Here is a 16,976-nt window from a genome sequence, read left to right as displayed (position 1 = left end):
TTTCCATAGATATCTTCGTAGAATGGCAAGGGTTGGAAGGGATCTTAGGGGTCATCCAGTTTCAACTTGCTGTGAGTGAAGTTGCCAGCCATTATATCAGACAGCCCACGAACCCATCAAGCCTGGCCTTGGATGCCTCTAGGGATGGAGCATCCACAGCTTGTCTGGGCAGCCTGTGCCAGTGTCTTACCACTGTCTCAGTGACAAATTTCTTGCTAACATCTAACCTAAACCTCCCCCTTTCAGTTTAAGTCTATTCCCCCTTGTTCTGTCACGATCTACCTGCATAAAAAGTTGGTCTTTGCAGCAGCTTCCCACCTGCAGTGATTCTGAATAAATTCCTTCTGAGGTTTAGTTAAGAGGATCCAGAAGGTAAATCTAAAAACGTGAGTTGCTGAACAGTTTTTCCAAATGAACTCATGCATTGTCCTGACTTGATCACGGCTTGCCAAATGTGTGGCTCCACAGTAATCTGCTATCTCTACTTGATTGTTTGTCAGAATCTGATCTATGCCAGGTGTGGAATCAGTTTTGCTGTATAGGATTAGTTTGGGCATCAGTGTTACATTCCATATACAAATAAAGCAATTAAGGAAAAGCTGAAGAGGGCAAAAGCAGTACTAAAGATATCCTTATTTCTCTAGGAGATGCTTCTGAGATTAGCATACAGCAGAAGACAAGTTCTCAAGTACCTAAAAGGCTTTGCAAAAGCTTACCAGCATCTCCCACTTCATCACCTCAAGTACATAGAAGAAGAGTAATGGAAAGATCGCAAAGGAGTATTGATGACCTGCAGAATATTGGCAAGTATGATTATGCTGATCTCGAGGGTAGAGTTGTTTTTGAAGGACATTCTGAAACCATTAAAAGGGTGCAGGAAGATTTTCTTAGCAGTTGTGAGTCTGCAAAAACAGTTTGTGATGCAGAGTTAACATCTGCTGAAATGTTTGAAGACATTCCAAAAGAAGAGCTATCTGAAAACACATTTGAGAATAAAGAAGCAGATGCAGACCTGAAATGTAAAGGTGATGCTGCACCTCAGCTGCTGCTGCGTCGTCCAGACAATCTGAAAGGATTACCTTCCCTTCAGAAGAGCCAGAGTACTTTTGCAGGGTTGGGCTTAGCATTTTCTGTTCACGGAGGATCCTCAGCCATTGCTCGCTGGCCAAGCTTTGCTGACAAGAATGCACTTCCTGAGGAGTGGGAGAATCTTGCTTTTTCCTCAGCAAATGAGAATCCCCGAAAAACATATGAAAGCTCTGATGAGAGGTAAGCAGATAAAAACAGTAAATAAATGGTAGCTCACTGTATTGGGGAGGGCTTTATTTAGCCATTTCTTCATCTTGGCTACTGTTCTACAATATTAAGAAATCTGAAAGAGTAAGGAAATATTTTCAATGGCTGTAATAAACCAATTTATTAAGCTCTTGGTAGTCTCCAGAATTGTTTAATTTTTAATTCTCAAATTTATATTTTCAGTTGGGAGTTAATGATGCTATGTATAGGTAGTAGCAGGGACTTGTTCTGCTGTCTCCTCAGAAAACTCATAGTAGTATTTCTGATCACATTACTCTTTTTTTTACCCAAAATCAAAAGTAAATATTAGACATAAAAAGTAAGTACTAGGAAAGAGGGATTCACTGAGGAAATGTTTGTCAAATCTCCTCTATTCCACCCCCTCAATCTCAGCAGTAACTAGCAATTACATGCTTGTAATGTTTCCTATTGTTGGCAATGAACTGTGGTAAAACACACATTCTTTTGTCTTCAGGTATACAGAAGACTGTCTTGTGCTTATCTGTTGTGGATTGTATGACCTCTTGCGTGGAGTTCTCCTAATATTACCAGATGTCATGCTAGAAGATGTGATGGACAAGCTTATCCAACCTGATTATCTTATAGTTCTTGTGAACCACCCATCTCCTCTCATACAACAAGGCGTTATTAAAGTAGGCCGATAGAAAATGTGAAATTGTCTACTAGCTTAGCATCGGAAACATGAAAAAGCCTTCATTTTTGTAGGCTTGCTTCTCAGTTTTAAGATCTGTTTCTACTGTCACAGATTATAAAAACAAAAACAGACCAAAAGACCAAAAAAAAAAAAAAAAAAAAAAAAAACAGAACAAAGCAAGCAAACTAAAAACAAAACAAACAAACAAACAAAAAAAAAACAACCACCAAACCCCAAAACACCAAGGCTAAGGAATCTTTAAGAGATTAATATGATCTTTGTGCTGAGCCCAATCGTTCATACACCCAGGTGGAGGGATTAACAAATAGAACAGTTCTAAATCTAAATCTGATGCATTCAGTCTCCATGTATAAGGAAGAAATCCTTTTATGTTGAGGCTGCCCACGGAAGATTTGGATGCCTTACTGTTGGAAATCTTCAGTCAGAGTAGAACAGGCTTTGAACAACCTGAACTAGTGGAATGTGTTTCTGCCTGCCTGTGGTGGGTGGCTTGGAACTAGGTGATCTTTGAAGGTCCCTTCCAACCCAAACCACTCTGTGATTCTGTGCTTGTCATGAATGTGACTTGATTTCCCTTGAACCTGACTAAAAAAAAAACAGAAGTAGTCTTCATATTAAAAAGATAAATTCAAATGTTGTGTGAAATAAAGGCAGTTTAGACTGCAGTTGAAATCATTATTTTTTTTTAAACTTTGAAATCAATTGTTTAAATTACAGGTAAAAACTAAGCTTTCATGAGGGTTTGTAAATACTGAAGTCTTATGTCACAATTATGTATCTATTTCTAGTTGTTGGATGCATATTTCAACCGAGCAAGGAGAGAGCAGAAAGAAAAATTCCTAAAGACTCGTGGCTTCTCCTTGCTTGCCAACCAGCTCTACCTTCACCAGGGGACTCAGGAAGTTGTAGAGTGCTTTTTGGAAATGCTCTTTGGCCGCTCTGTTGGCCTGGATGAAGAGTAAGTAAAACTTTGTGTTTTTTTTGTATCCTGTAACTTAATATTTGAACTAAAAACTGCACTTTCTTGCTGAAAGCAAGAATGTGATAGGTTTCTGATTCTTGTTTTTCTTCCTTCCTTCCTTAAAAAATCATTTAAAAACTTCAAATGTTGTGTTGTTGCTTTAGCATATTTTTAAGTGTTTTAAAGTACTTAGGACTTTAGTACTTTGCCCAGAGAGGTTGTGGATGCCCCATCCCTGGAGGTGTTCAAGGCCAGACTGGATGGGGCCCTGGGCAGCCTGGTCTAGTACTGAATGGGGAGGTTGGTGACCCTGCATGTGGCAGAGGGGCTGGAGATTCATGATCCTTGAGGTCCCTTCCAACCCTGGCCATTCTGTGACTTTTGTATGATTCTTAAGCTGCTGATTAACAACTTCATCTGGTGGTGCTATCAGCTGGGATGTTCCAAACTCTCAGGATTTATGAGGATCTCAGAGGCCTTCACACTTTCAATTTACTGTAGTCAGCTTAACTTCTTTCATCTCTGTGATCTTACTAGACTGTTGCTACTGGATTTTGTTAAGTAATTGAGGAAAAAGCTTGCTGCTGCTTGTTCTCCTGATTTGTCCTGATTGTAAATCCCCACTTCCTTTAGGGTATATCCCACAGATGTGCCATTTACTTGAACCAAAGAAACTCCCCATACTGGCAGAACAGAGAAATGCTTTAAGCAGACAACTAACTTTCTAAGCAAGGGGTGTATTTTAGAATTAGTTTGACAGTGTCGATGATTGTGCAGGGAGAATATGCATCTCAGCATAGTCAACAGCACATAAATCTTGGAAAAAAGCTCATTTCCAGTTGCTTTCCTTGCAGTATTTTTAACCAGTAACTTCTACGTGTTGCCTTGATCTTCACTCAGTACAAATATTCCTGTTTAATTGCAAGACTTGAAACTTCTGGCTGCTTAATTAGCCCAAAGCAGAGAACTGTTATTTTCTCAGGACTCATTATGGGACTGGACTGTTAATTCTTATGACTCACATTCTTTTAGGATTGTACCTTAATATGTGTGATGGGATGATAACCTTAGAATAATCCAGTTTGTTAATGCAAGGCCTGAAGCTCTTTGAAGCTCTCTGAAGCTTTTAAGTTCTGCAGTTGAAGTAAGTTAGAAAGTGATCTAAGCCTCTCCAATAATGGATATAAGATATCAGACCTGCTGCTAGGTTGGTGTGACTTAAGTGAAGTCAGGCTTTAGTTGGTTTCTTGGTATTGTCTGTGCCAGTTGTAATATCTATTACTGGAAATAAGTCAGTTGTGTTTACTGATTTAAAAAAAAAAAAAAATAAAAATACAAACACCTGTTTTCATGAAATCTATACTGCAGACCATTGATAGCTGAAGTACCAGGTTTGTTCTTAGGAACTTCATTTCCTTACAGCATCTCCAAATGATTTATTTTACTCTTATTTCACTGGTACTGTGTTACTGTAACGTAAGAATTTGCCATCTACACCTTTGCCAAAATGCTATTATAGACTGATATTGTAGCATCTAAAAATACTGTGTATACCATGTTGCTATTTTAAGACATTAGACCGACTTCTTTATTTTGATAGATTTGATCTGGAAGACGTCAAGAACGTTGGACTTTTTCAAAAATGGTGTGTCATTCCTGTTCTGGGTCTTATAGAGAACTCTTTATATGATAATGTTCTGCTGCATAACTGCTTCTGTCTCCTACTACAAATTATAAATTCCTGCTCAAAAGTTGCAGACCTTCTGCTTGATAATGGCTTGCTGTATGTGCTGTGTAATACCCTGGCTGCTCTCAATGGACTGGAAACCAAGTGAGTATTTTATTCATTGCTGTAAGATAGCACAGACACAATGTTAAGAGTAGCAGAAATTGAAGCATATTATGTTCTTCGTACTTTATAAAATGTTCGGAGACCATGTATAAAATGCTGTATTTATGGCTTACAGCTTCTAACTGTACTTCCAAGTCAAAGCTAATGTTTAGATATTTGGCTTAAACAACAGAATACAGTGTTTATAAAATATCCTTTGAATGCCTTAAATTTTCAAGTGAAGGGGCCTTTTGAAATGCAGGATTCAGTGTGTGTTCTGGATGCTTCTCTTAGTAAAACTTGAAAAGTAAGATAAAGGTACAGGAGTTAGTAGCATTCTGCCATATCTGTGCCAGATGTTGAAAGTGCACAAAGAATCTCTCCTGTGCTGCCTGTGGTTTAGCATTTGAGATGTTGAGTAATTTAAGTTACTTCGTTTGTGAACATTCTGAACTTCTTTAGGGAAGGTTATACAATGAAGGCAGAAGTGTGGTGTCTTGCATATTTATTTCTTGATATACTGAAGAGCTAAGTTGATTTTCTTTTTAATCTGATAGTTTAAATTCAGGGTGCTTATAGAATGAGATATTATCCTGAATTCCTTGAGATACTATTTGAGAAATTTAGATTTCAGAACTGTTGTTAAACTTATAAATCTGATAATAAAAATGATTGTTTTTTCTGATGGAACTTTGTTACAGTCTTAATTTTACTGTCATAAAGATTTTTCAGGCATCCAGTCTGTAAAAGTTAAGCTCTTTGATTACAACTTCCTCGCTTTCAGCAGCAATGTTTTTATATGAGATAGAACATAATATTAGGTATGTCTGGCAGAAGTAGTGGGGAAAATAGTAATAGGTCTCGTTACAGCTTATGGTCTCCTGCATTGTAATGTTTTTGGTAACTACAACTTTCTCTGCAGCATTCCCCTAAACGACTACAAGCTACTCGCATGTGATATACAGCAGCTCCTGGTAGCAGTTACAATTCATGCCTGCAGCTCTTCAGGTTCACAGTATTTTCGTGTTATTGAAGACCTCATTGTGCTGCTGGGTCATCTTCAAAACAGTAAAAATACAAGGATGCAAAGTAAGATATCTGCTTATTGTTGGGGGTCTCAGGACTGGAAAAGTATATCCACTCCCAGCCAGTTGGTTTAATATTCCATTTGAGCGAGAAGGGGGGATTTTCTGTTTATGAGATCATCTTTCTTCTCAAAGTAGTACTCTTCCTTGGAAGCCTTCCTTGTCTTGTGGTTGTGTACTGCTAATCTGAAGAAACAATAGCTTTAAGTTCATACGGGATGTTTGAATAGAAACGTTCTGTGAAGTTGTTTTTAGCTTATTTTGTAATTCACCAACTTTTCTGGTGAGTACCATGTGCCTCTGTGTAATAGTGAGCTGGCTTTCTATATGGCTTCCTCAAAATCAAGCATTTTAGTTCTCACACTTAATGTTCTTTTACTTTTTTGTACAAATATCTGGTGAAAATTCTTGAATACTTGTGAAGGTAAGAATCTGTCACACATCCTATCTGTGTTTCTTCCTGTAGATATGGCGGTTGCTCTTCAGTTAAGAGTTCTTCAAGCAGCTATAGAGTTAATAAGAACTACAGCAAACAGAGATGCTCAGGAGCAGGCTGGTGTGGCCCCATCACTATCTGCAGCACATTGTGCAATGTTTCAAAAGCGTAAAGGCATTGCTGGTGAGCAGCAGAAGTCTATACTTGTACTCTTGCCTTTGTTTATTACTAGTGAAATGTCTATTTTGAACTCTAATTTTGATAATAGAACAAGTGAATCTTGTTCTAAAATATATATTGATTTATTGGCTTTATTTATCAATATATGTTTTGGGACAGAAAAGCCTGTACCTATTTTGAGCTTGTTTTTGTATTACAAGGGGAGAATGGGATACTGAATTGACACTTCAGTCAATTTTTTCCTCACTTGAGTCTCTAAATCCAGATGCTGCCTTCCTTTGAAGTGAATCCCAATTCATGAGCTGTTTAGTGAAAACATTTTTCAAATAATTTGCAGTAGTTTTATACCTAACTTCACAATGAAATACCAAAATAAAGTTAGTTCTTCTAACTTCAGTGTATCTACAATGTGGGTATTGCATTATTACACAGCTTTAAATAGGTGATTATCCTGAAGTAATACCTTGCATGGCAAATTTAATTGGGAACACGAGAGTGCTCGATTCCACCATGGCACTTTCTGTAAAAACATTTGTGCAATTCAAGGGTGATACTGTCTGTGTATATAATGGCTTGTGAATTCTATAAAGCTTTTGGAATCTTCTGACTGGAAACTGTGTGTAAATGAAGCTGTCTTTAAGACGTGGTAGGGTGTATAATTTAAAACCTAATATATATTTCAGTTGTTTAAAGAAAATGTATATTTTTCCTTATTTACTATGGAACCTCTTTCTTGATATGATTATCTTTCAAGGCTTTTCAGCCTAGTAAATATAGTGAAAATATTTTTGCTAGCGAATCTAGGAAGGCACTAAAGATAATATAATGATATAGGTAGAGCTAAAACTAGGACTGTAACGTTTTGCTGAAAGAATCAAATGCAGTCAAGGCTTGGCAGTTCAAGATGTTTTTCCTCCAATGGATATTTTGATGACACACAACTATTTTTAACTGTATTACCATTGGTGGCAATGGATATGATATAAAATGTTTGTCTGTATGCTGTAACTCTAAGTGACTCTTCATTTGCATTGATAAGTCTATCTTCTTACGGTAAAAATATGCCAGAGTTCTTCATGTGTTTCCTTTATCATAATTGCACAACAGAAAAGGAATAAATGTGCCTTAAAATCTGCTCTGCACAAAAATACCTGGGTTGCTCAGTGAATCTCATCCTGACACTAACTTATTTTATGGTGCCATTTCTTCATGTTGATTTTCAAATATGAGATATCTTGAAAGAAGCAAGCACCCAAATGACACTTACTCCATTTAACATTAATGTATTTTGAGTGTTTGATTTCATCCTAAGATTTTTGGATCATTTGATGAGGACAGTAACTGAGTGATTAACTTGGTGTGCTTTTAGTAGGACGCTTCTAAATGTTTCTTTACTTGAAGGTTCCAGAAAATTTTCACCTGCTCTATCTGATGCTCTGCTGATGAAAATGCGTTCAGTTGCAAGTGAGGAGTTTCATATGATGATGCAACGGAGAATGAGTCAAGAAAATCCTATCCAAGCCACCGAGACTGAGTTTGTACAAAGGTTACAGAGGCTAACTGTCCTTGCTGTAAACAGACTCATTTATTTAGGTAGGATTTTCAGTTCATTTGTTTTGACAGTGCCGGATTAGCGTTCTGTGACAAATGGATACTTGATTTCAGAGAGTTTGAAAGGAAAGCAATGCTATTGATACTGGCTTAATGGAATTAATTATAATCAGCAGTCTCTCAGAAGTTTGTCTCGCTGTATTATATTACTGACAGTCGAATCTGGATGAATAAATTGAATAAGCTATTCAACGATTCAATGACTACATTCAATGATGTAGTTCTACATCGATCTGTCCAAGCTGCTTGAATTATGACCTGAAGTCAAAAAGCAAAAATGCAAAAGGGAACTTTTGCATTCTCTTAAAATGCATCAGTTTGTGTGCTCTATGGAATGCCTACACTTGTTAGCAAGACTTGACTTTAGGAGCTAGTTCCAATTCCACAGAAACAAGAGAGCAATCAAAGAATTGAGGTGCTCCGTGGTTAGCCGTAAATGCTGAATGAACTGGTTTGTGAGACTTGACGTAAGGAGTACATATTGACACTTAAAATAATGTTGTGTCGTAAGTGTGGTGGTAAAAGCCATGTTTGATTTGATGCCAGCTAAAGGAATGTAGGATTAGCTTGGCTGAGATGGTACTGATCAATTTGTCTTTAAATTTTAAGCATCTACTGAAGAGTGCTTTGACGTACTGGGTATAACAGAAACGGCAAGTCGAAGCAGGCTTGCAGCATCCCAGCTGGAAGTTCCTGAAGAAGAGATCCAGCAAGAGCTGCCCAACAGAACAAATCCTTTTCTGAAAGAAATGTTCAAAATGTTAGTGGAAGGAGTGAGACTGTCCCCTGTAAGTAACTAACTATATGTTTTCCACGTAAACACATTTCATAAGGTTCACTTTTTAAGAATTTCTTATACCTAAAGATAAAAAAAAAAAATCCATAGATGTTTTTCTTGCTGTCTCTCTCAGTTCAGCTGTGGTATTATTAAAACCTGTTCAGCTTCCCAGTTATTCTTTAGTTGTGAAATACTAAATGTATCTGTTCAGATTCAGCCACAATATTTAGCAAAACTCAGTTTCTGTAATGCGCACACAAAGGATGAATAGATTTGTTTTTCCCCTATTGGTTTGTTGTTGGACCCTATAAAAGGAGGCTTGCTGTACATCCACGGATGATGCGTAAAAAGAAAACAAAACAAAATAAAAGATTATCTGAACAATTTGTCTATAATATATTTAATAGTTGATGATGTTTGAGTGTATCAGGAAGTGGAACTTTTCTTCAGTTGTTGCTGAATTTTGTTTTCTATCATAGAGTTGTTAACCTGTCCACCTGTGCAAGGTAACTGTATTTCACTTGGGTAATTTGAAATGTTATGCTGGGAAAAATTAACTTACTGCTTTTTGTGTCTGTATTTCTCTTCAGCCATCTCTATAAAAATTAGCACAATCTGATTTTCTTTCTAGCTCTGGAAAATCTAATTTGTTAGGTCAGTTATCTTCCCATCATGCCTTACCTGTAGTACTTCTCAAGGCCTGCACGTCTGTTTGAGCCATAGCACTTCAATCAAATGCCTGGTTTCTAATCTTTTGAGAAAATCCATTGTGGATGAGCTGCATATCAAAACAAACCCTTCAATATTTAAACCTCTGGTTCTGATATCTACTTCTTGAATTGTTGCACAGTCCTTCAGTTGCTAAAGTCAGTTTAGCAAAGAGCTGCATTTGTGTCATTAGCGTATCAGGGGAAAATGCTCATCTTGTTAGAAAAAGGAAACCTTTGTTTCAGACATACAATAAAACAGTATATAAAACACATTATTTTTGTAGAGAAATCCTTATTGCTTTTATACTTGGATTATTTTAACTCTAAGTTTCTTTTTGCGATGTAAGTCACTCTTGTAAAAGGAAGCCTTATCACTCTCTGAAGTCTAAAAAGAAATGTCCCTTTACCTTAGGGCACCAGCAGAACAAGCGCACCCAAGCAGCAGTGGAAGAGAATCCTCTTGTCGTGTAAGGACACTTTCCGTACGCAACTTGGAAGACTTCTTGTGCACATCTTGTCTCCAGCAAGGCCACTGCAAGAAAGAAAGCAGGCTTTGGAGATGGTCCGTGAAGTGAACCATCAAGAGATTCTGTGTGACTGTCTTAGCCCAACTTTGCAAGTAAGCTGTAGGGTATTAGAGAAGTCTGTAGAGCTTGGATTCAAATTTCTGGCTTAAATTGTACAGTTAACGAGGGCAGGGTTTGTGCCTGGAATTCTTCAGTGTTTTTTTAGCCTGCGTGCGTATCTGCAGTTACTCTGTTATCCTGAGGGTAGACAGCTTTGTAATGGACAAAGATGGGATTCATTCTGGTGGTTGTGACTATGTAGCACATCTTTGTCATATAGAACCAAAGGGTAGTACTAGTTCTAACAGGAGGAACTGGAAGATGTTTGAAGGAGACTAATGAAGGCATTATGCTTGCCCTGGACTCTAACTGCAGACTTTCTGAAACTTGTTAGAACTGAGTGCTACAATATCTTGATAAGTTGGCCATCAATTAAAGCAGTGCTCTATTTTTCCTCATTTGGTCTTAATTCTCTAAGTGAAATTGTGTGTTCTATGTTTCTGAAAACTCAAATACCTGAATGACTTCATTTCTGGATTTGAAAAGGAGGAGTAAAAAACACATTTTTGATTTTTACTCTGCTTGTGTACTGCAGACTTGTGAGAAAGCATTCCTTAGTTGTGACCTGTTATGGAATAGAAACGTTGCTGTTTGTGGTCTTCTGCAAGAATGAAGTAATATCAGTACACGATACACTAAGGAGAGAAAGCACTCACTGAATGGACCTATGACACTTAAATATTTCTGATCACACGTACGGTAGTAAAAGAGCTGATATGCTAGAGGGACTTCTCTGAAAATGTCACGTGGAGAGCATTTACTGCCTGCGTCTGCTTAACTTCCTTATTTGTCTGTTCTAGTTTGTTAATCAAGCAAGGTAAAATTAGGAACTTCTGAGACATGCTTGTTGAAGTATAACCAATTTAACTAGAGGATCAGAGTATTCGCACAAGAAAGCTGTCTTTTCCGTAAGCCATTTAAAAAAGCCACAAGTTGCTGGGAGAAGGTCAAAAATGAAGAGGATTACATTCAGCATGTTCTTTCTAGTGCTTTAAGTTTGCCTTTGGACATCAAAGCAGCCATTTTCTTTAATCATGGAAAAAGTAGAAGTCCTGGCTGACTGGGAAAGGGAAAATAAGATTAGAGGAAGCAAAAAGTTCAGTGCTGTACGTGTTTTAGAATCGAGAATGACCATGTCTCTTTTCTTCCTGCCTTCCTCCTTCTTGTCTTTTAGCATGGACCTAAATTAGTACTATATCTATATGAGTTAACGTGCAACCACATTGATGATCTGACCAAAGAAGAACAAACGGCAGTGGGAGACTTTGTGAATACGTTAAAATGTTGTGGCTATAAATGTATTCCTCTGAGCCCAAGACCAAAACCAGATGTAATAAAAGCTTTAAAAGAGGTTTGTGAACAAACAACCTTCTGAAGTAAAGCAGATTTACTTAAGACAACTGTTTATTATATGGGAATTGAGCTCTAATGAAGAGAGTTTGGTTTGCTTTGAGCATGGCTTATGTTTTTTTTTTTTTATTAATTGAGATTCTCTTTGAGTTCTGAATAATTCTTATGCGTGCTCAACACTTCGCAGCAATCTCATGTGTTACTGCTCCCTGGTTAAGTATATTACTTAAAGCAAAAATATGAGCTTGCAGTAAGCTTCTAGTATCAAATGGTCTGGAAAAAATGAATTTTTCTGGCTCTTTGCAAAAAAAAATAAGATTACTTCTAAACATATTACAGTGACATTAATTGAAATGAAGATGTGGTTTTAAATGCTGGCAAGGTGTCAGCGTTTTCTGACAGTCTTCCTTTTAAACTGGAATATCCTTTAGCTTCTGCTTAATTGTTTCTGAGATGGGAGAAATAACATAAAATTTCTGCTCAGGATCAGAAGAAGTATGAGGTGGAAGAAGGTGTGAACAAAGCTGCCTGGGAGAAAACAATGGCAAATAATCGACAAAAGTAAGTGCTTTCTTAAAAGAATGTGAAAACTCCCTTGGAATGCTGCATGCTTAGCACGTTCCATCGCAGTTACCTGTGTCATTATTATAAACGTGTGGGACTTCTGAACTTAACAACACTGACTGCATTTTGTAGGAGTTTTTGCTTCCGTTTTCAATGTGATTTGACATGTTAAAGCATGATTCTTTTTTTCCTCAGTCTCTTTCAACGCCTGGATACAAAATCTAAAGATATTTCCAAAATAGCTGGAGACATCACGCAGGCTGTATCTCTCTCACAAGGAATGGAAAGAAAGAAAGTTATCCAGCACATCAGGGGGATGTATAAGGCAGAGCTGAGTGCCAGCAGACATTGGCAGGAGCTTGTTCAGCAGCTCACGCATGATCGGTAGGTGGAGAGGGGGGAGACACTTTGCCTGATGTGCACTTCATTCTACTTAGATGACTGAAATGTAGATTACATAAAATTAGAATGACTACTATGTTAATCATTTGATGGTTAAAGACCTGTGAAATACTTCTGATTTATTCTCTTAATTTTTTAGAGCAGGTAAGCCAAGTAGTATTTCTGTCACTGAGATAGTTTTATTTTTTCTCAGATGACATTTTGCTTAGTCAAATGAAGAACTTTGTGGAGATTTAACATCTTGCATTATAGTGATGGAATAACAAAGTACTTTTTGTTAATATCATTCATACTAACATCCAGCTACTGTACTTCCTAATGTGCTAATCTGATGTTGAGCTTTGACATGAAACTAAACAATGATACTTTTGCCAGTGTTGAACTAATATGTTTGCAATAGCTGAGTTTTCAAAACTCTCAGACACGTTGTTGACTTTATCAGAATTAGTAACTTAAAGAGCAGTCTTACAGTACTTGTTCATAAACAGTGAGTCAGTGGGGGTAGCTCATGAGAATAAACAACATAATTGCCTCTTTAATTATTTTGCAGATAAAGCTGCCCAGTGCTGTGTAACTACTGCATCTCTACCTTTGAAACAGAACCTGAGTGAATAACACTACAACCTACTTTGATTTTTTTCAGAGCACTCTGGTATGACCCAGTCTATTACCCGACTTCTTGGCAACTGGATCCAACAGAGGGCCCAAACAGAGAGAGGAGGCGCTTGCAGAGGTGCTACCTAACTATTCCAAATAAATACCTTCTTCCAGACAGGCAGAAGCAGGAAGGTAATTATAATATATTGCAACAATGGATCTCAATAACAGTGAATGCTTGTGCTTTATTGCTCTTTGTTTTTTTTTTAATAGGCATAATAAAACCTCCCTTATCTTACCTATTTGAAGATAAAACACATTCTTCTCACTCTTCAACAGTAAAGGATAAAGCTGCAAGTGAACATATAAGGTAACATTTTAAGATCTGCCTTCCTTTTCCACCTTCTCTCATGCCAACAAAGCTCGTCCTCACTGTTAGTGTGAACATTAAGAAACTGAGTGAAGTAAGAGACAAAGTCAGAACATCGTGAGTTTTCTTGCTATACTTGCCAAGTAGAAGAGATACCAACATGTCTGTTTTCTGATTCTTAAAATAGTTTGTCTCCATGAGTTCAAAAGTCTGTAAAAGGAAATACTGCGTGGTGTGGTGTGGGTATGGGTCTTCTGTGGGACAGCCCGATGGGATTTTTTTTGTTACTTCTCTATCCAGTGCAGGTAGTACAACTAGATCTGTAGGTCTTTCCATCAGTAAACTGGTCTTTCATCTTCCCTGCTTTAGGATTGCATTATAAAACACTATTTAGCTAGTAAGCATTAAGTTGGTTGGACTGGATGATCTTTTAGGTCTTTTCCAACCTTGCTGATTCTATGATTCTATGATTCTAAGTTAATTTACCACATGTTACAGGCACTAATTCTGTCTAAAATACTGAAAAGAACATACAATGCAATAAATTAAATACATTTGTATGTAAGTCCAGAACATCAGTGTTCTAATTTCTTTATCTCCTTGGAATTAGAACTTTACAGTCATGGTGTTGAGAGCTCTGTTTTCAGCTGTACCTTCTTAACTGTTTTTTACAGTTTTAACTGTACCTTAGAACAGTTTGTTACTTCTGGCATGTACTTACAACTAACTTTTGAATGATTTCAGAGTTAATCGAAGATGTATCAGTGTAGCACCTTCTAGAGAGACTGCTGGTGAGCTGCTGCTAGGTAAATTCCATTTTCAGTTCTCATAAATATTCTGTTTTGTCTAAGATTTTGAAGTATGTGTAAAGTTAGCTGTTTATTCTGAAGAAATTCCTTGTTATGAATATGTTAGGAAGAGCAGTATATAATTGAATGGTTTCTTGACTTCTCATGGATAAATGCATGCTATAGATCGATGTTATATTCAAGCATTTGCTTGAATATTGTTTGGATTGTAGTTATTTTTAAAGTTGCAGAACACTTTCCAAAGGTTATGGAATATTGAATTCTGTTTATCAACTACTGCTTCTCCAGATACTATTCTTAGTTCTCTTAACACCTAAACACTGAATGTTTATGTTGAAATGAAGTTGCGGTGTACAAAGAGTAGTATCATTTTGGCAACTGGTTCTCCCTGCAGGAAAATGTGGCATGTATTTTGTTGAGGACAACGCATCAGACACAATTGAAAATTCTGTAAGTATTAGATCACGTTGTCCAGTCTTTATTTTTCAAAGCTGCATTGTGAATTGCTTTTGTCTGCTGTCACTGACATTACCTGGAGTGCTAGAGTTAGATCTGCAGGCAAGGTGAATGAAAGTATTTTGTTTGGGTTCCTATTGCAGCCTGCTGGGGGATCAGAAATCCATCTTCCTTAAGGCTGGGAAGGGAATGAGAAGAGGGAGGTGTTGGGAGTCTTTGGTTCCTTCTGTCTGTTACTCTGAGTTAATTAGCAGAGCTGCATAGAGTTTGTGCTGGCCTGCACCTGAAAAATAACTTGCTGGAAGCTGGAACACTAGGAAGTACAGAGATTCATAAATGTATAAACTGTGCTGTGCTTTACAGCACCTCTGCTACTTGAATTTTTCATTATGTAGGGTGTTCTAAATCACCTTCCTTATCCTCTTCAAGGAAAGGCTTTTATGCAGGAAATTGGAACTGACTTAATCCTTCTGATGAAAATAATCAAGCTATGAGTTGTGCTGCCAAAAGTCCTGATATACTGTCACGAAGCTCCACTGTGCACATGTCACACAGCCCTGTTTAAGACGTTATCGGCTATTTTGCTGTTTTATCCTTTGCAGAATCGGCAGAATTAGGTTATATGGCCAAGCTTTGCTTTTTCTTGTTATCCAGTATTTCAGTTTAAGTGCCAGTGAAAGCTTTCTTGTGCTGGAGTGTTGGATGTGGTACCAAAGGGGCTGAGGAGTACGCATGATGTTCTGCCTTCTGCCCTGGGGAGAGAGGAACGTGGGAAATTTCTATGAAGAAAGTCCCAGTGTCTTAAAGCATCACAGCACAATCGTCTGTTTCACTTAAGATGTGCTGTATGGTTATAAACTGTTTCAACTAAAATAGTTTCCTGTTTGGAAAACCTGATACATAGAATAACTTTTTCAATCGCGTGTTCCTTAGAGTTTCCATGGAGAAACTGAACCAGCATCATTTTCTTGGACCTATGAGGAAATCAAGGAAGTCCATAAGCGTTGGTGGCAGCTAAGAGACAATGCTGTGGAAATATTTCTGACAAATGGCAGAACTTTACTCTTGGCTTTTGATAATACAAAGGTGATGTGGCACTAATGTGTAATATATCAAAGTACTTTGCCGTATCTTTGTAACATACAGGAATGTGTTAGTTTTTAAAATGAGCTGTTGGATGGACTAGTAATAAATTCTGCTTCATATCTGCAAAAAAGCCTTTGCTCAGCTGGGCTTCTAGACAGTCTGACAAAATCGTGGTGTAAAACATCTCTGATGTATGAAGATATGAAAGAATCTTAGTCGTACTGGTTGTCCATCCATTACAACATAGCTCTGGAAATTTGTGAGTGAGACTAAGTTACTAAGTCTTTTTATTTTGAAGATTTTTTTAAGCTATATGAATAAATCTCTGGTATTTTCTTGTAGGTCCGTAATGATGTGTACCACAACATCTTAACTAACAATTTGCCTAACCTTTTGGAGTATGGAAATATCACTGCTTTGACCCACCTGTGGTGCACGGGACAGATTACTAACTTTGAATACCTGACTCATTTAAACAAACATGCGGGCCGTTCCTTCAATGATCTCATGCAGTATCCAGTATTTCCCTTTATTCTTTCTGACTACATAAATGAGACACTGGACCTAAATGACCCTTCAGTATATAGGTAATATGAGATGTTTGGAACTGGTTATTTCCAAATACTTCAACTAACTGGTACAGCTATTTAATTTCACTTTACTAAACTGCGCACGTACATGAGCACAGCTGTTCAGAAATAAGGCCCATAATAACTTGAATTTCTTACATTAGGTAGCTGTTTCACCTAAGATATTTAAATGAAATATCTGATGTTGTGGGTGTATAGCTTGTTAGGGACCACGCTTAGCTGCTGTCATAGTGTGATACTGATAGTCTGTTATTTAAATTAATCCTATGTTTAAGTTTGTGAGTGAAGATTTCCATGTCATTTGCTGTTCAGAAAAATAAAAGCCATGAAAAAATGTGGCCAGTTACAAAATCATATTGCCTTAATTAAGTAAATCCATGTGAGTTGTCCCACCGTAAGTTTCTGCTAAGCTGATTTTAACGCTGCACAAAATATTCACTTTTAAATGATGCTTTTGATTTGACAGAGGCACTTTGAGTGCACTTACTTGCCTGTTAGCGTGCCTATGGGTCTGAGTTTGCCTTTAGTATTATCTGAAAGTGGCCACTGTATTTCCTGAATT

The 16,976-nt window shown here is 37.4% G+C and overlaps 1 protein-coding gene across 2 annotated transcripts in view; it reads left to right on the top strand.

Moving 5' to 3' along the window:
• Nucleotides 1-16,976, top strand: part of LYST (lysosomal trafficking regulator) — a 77,666-nt gene that overhangs the window by 46,507 nt on the left and 14,183 nt on the right. For both annotated transcript variants that reach the window (XM_042880456.1, XM_042880466.1), the window contains 18 exons: nucleotides 645-1,269; nucleotides 1,772-1,949; nucleotides 2,761-2,930; nucleotides 4,534-4,764; nucleotides 5,687-5,853; nucleotides 6,316-6,468; nucleotides 7,867-8,058; nucleotides 8,686-8,864; nucleotides 9,977-10,183; nucleotides 11,365-11,541; nucleotides 12,025-12,101; nucleotides 12,300-12,488; nucleotides 13,150-13,295; nucleotides 13,377-13,473; nucleotides 14,218-14,279; nucleotides 14,677-14,732; nucleotides 15,672-15,824; nucleotides 16,167-16,411. In XM_042880456.1, coding sequence (XP_042736390.1) covers nucleotides 645-1,269; nucleotides 1,772-1,949; nucleotides 2,761-2,930; nucleotides 4,534-4,764; nucleotides 5,687-5,853; nucleotides 6,316-6,468; nucleotides 7,867-8,058; nucleotides 8,686-8,864; nucleotides 9,977-10,183; nucleotides 11,365-11,541; nucleotides 12,025-12,101; nucleotides 12,300-12,488; nucleotides 13,150-13,295; nucleotides 13,377-13,473; nucleotides 14,218-14,279; nucleotides 14,677-14,732; nucleotides 15,672-15,824; nucleotides 16,167-16,411 — 3,304 coding nt within the window. The remainder of the gene's footprint in view (nucleotides 1-644; nucleotides 1,270-1,771; nucleotides 1,950-2,760; nucleotides 2,931-4,533; nucleotides 4,765-5,686; nucleotides 5,854-6,315; nucleotides 6,469-7,866; nucleotides 8,059-8,685; nucleotides 8,865-9,976; nucleotides 10,184-11,364; nucleotides 11,542-12,024; nucleotides 12,102-12,299; nucleotides 12,489-13,149; nucleotides 13,296-13,376; nucleotides 13,474-14,217; nucleotides 14,280-14,676; nucleotides 14,733-15,671; nucleotides 15,825-16,166; nucleotides 16,412-16,976) is intronic.

The sequence above is a fragment of the Lagopus leucura genome, unplaced genomic scaffold (assembly GCF_019238085.1).
Source record: "Lagopus leucura isolate 7727_CA_CO unplaced genomic scaffold, USGS_WTPT01 Super-Scaffold_73, whole genome shotgun sequence".
Taxonomy (NCBI): Eukaryota; Metazoa; Chordata; class Aves; order Galliformes; family Phasianidae; genus Lagopus; species Lagopus leucura.
Note: the sequence above shows the minus strand (reverse complement) of the source record. Positions and strands in the feature narration are given on the sequence as shown.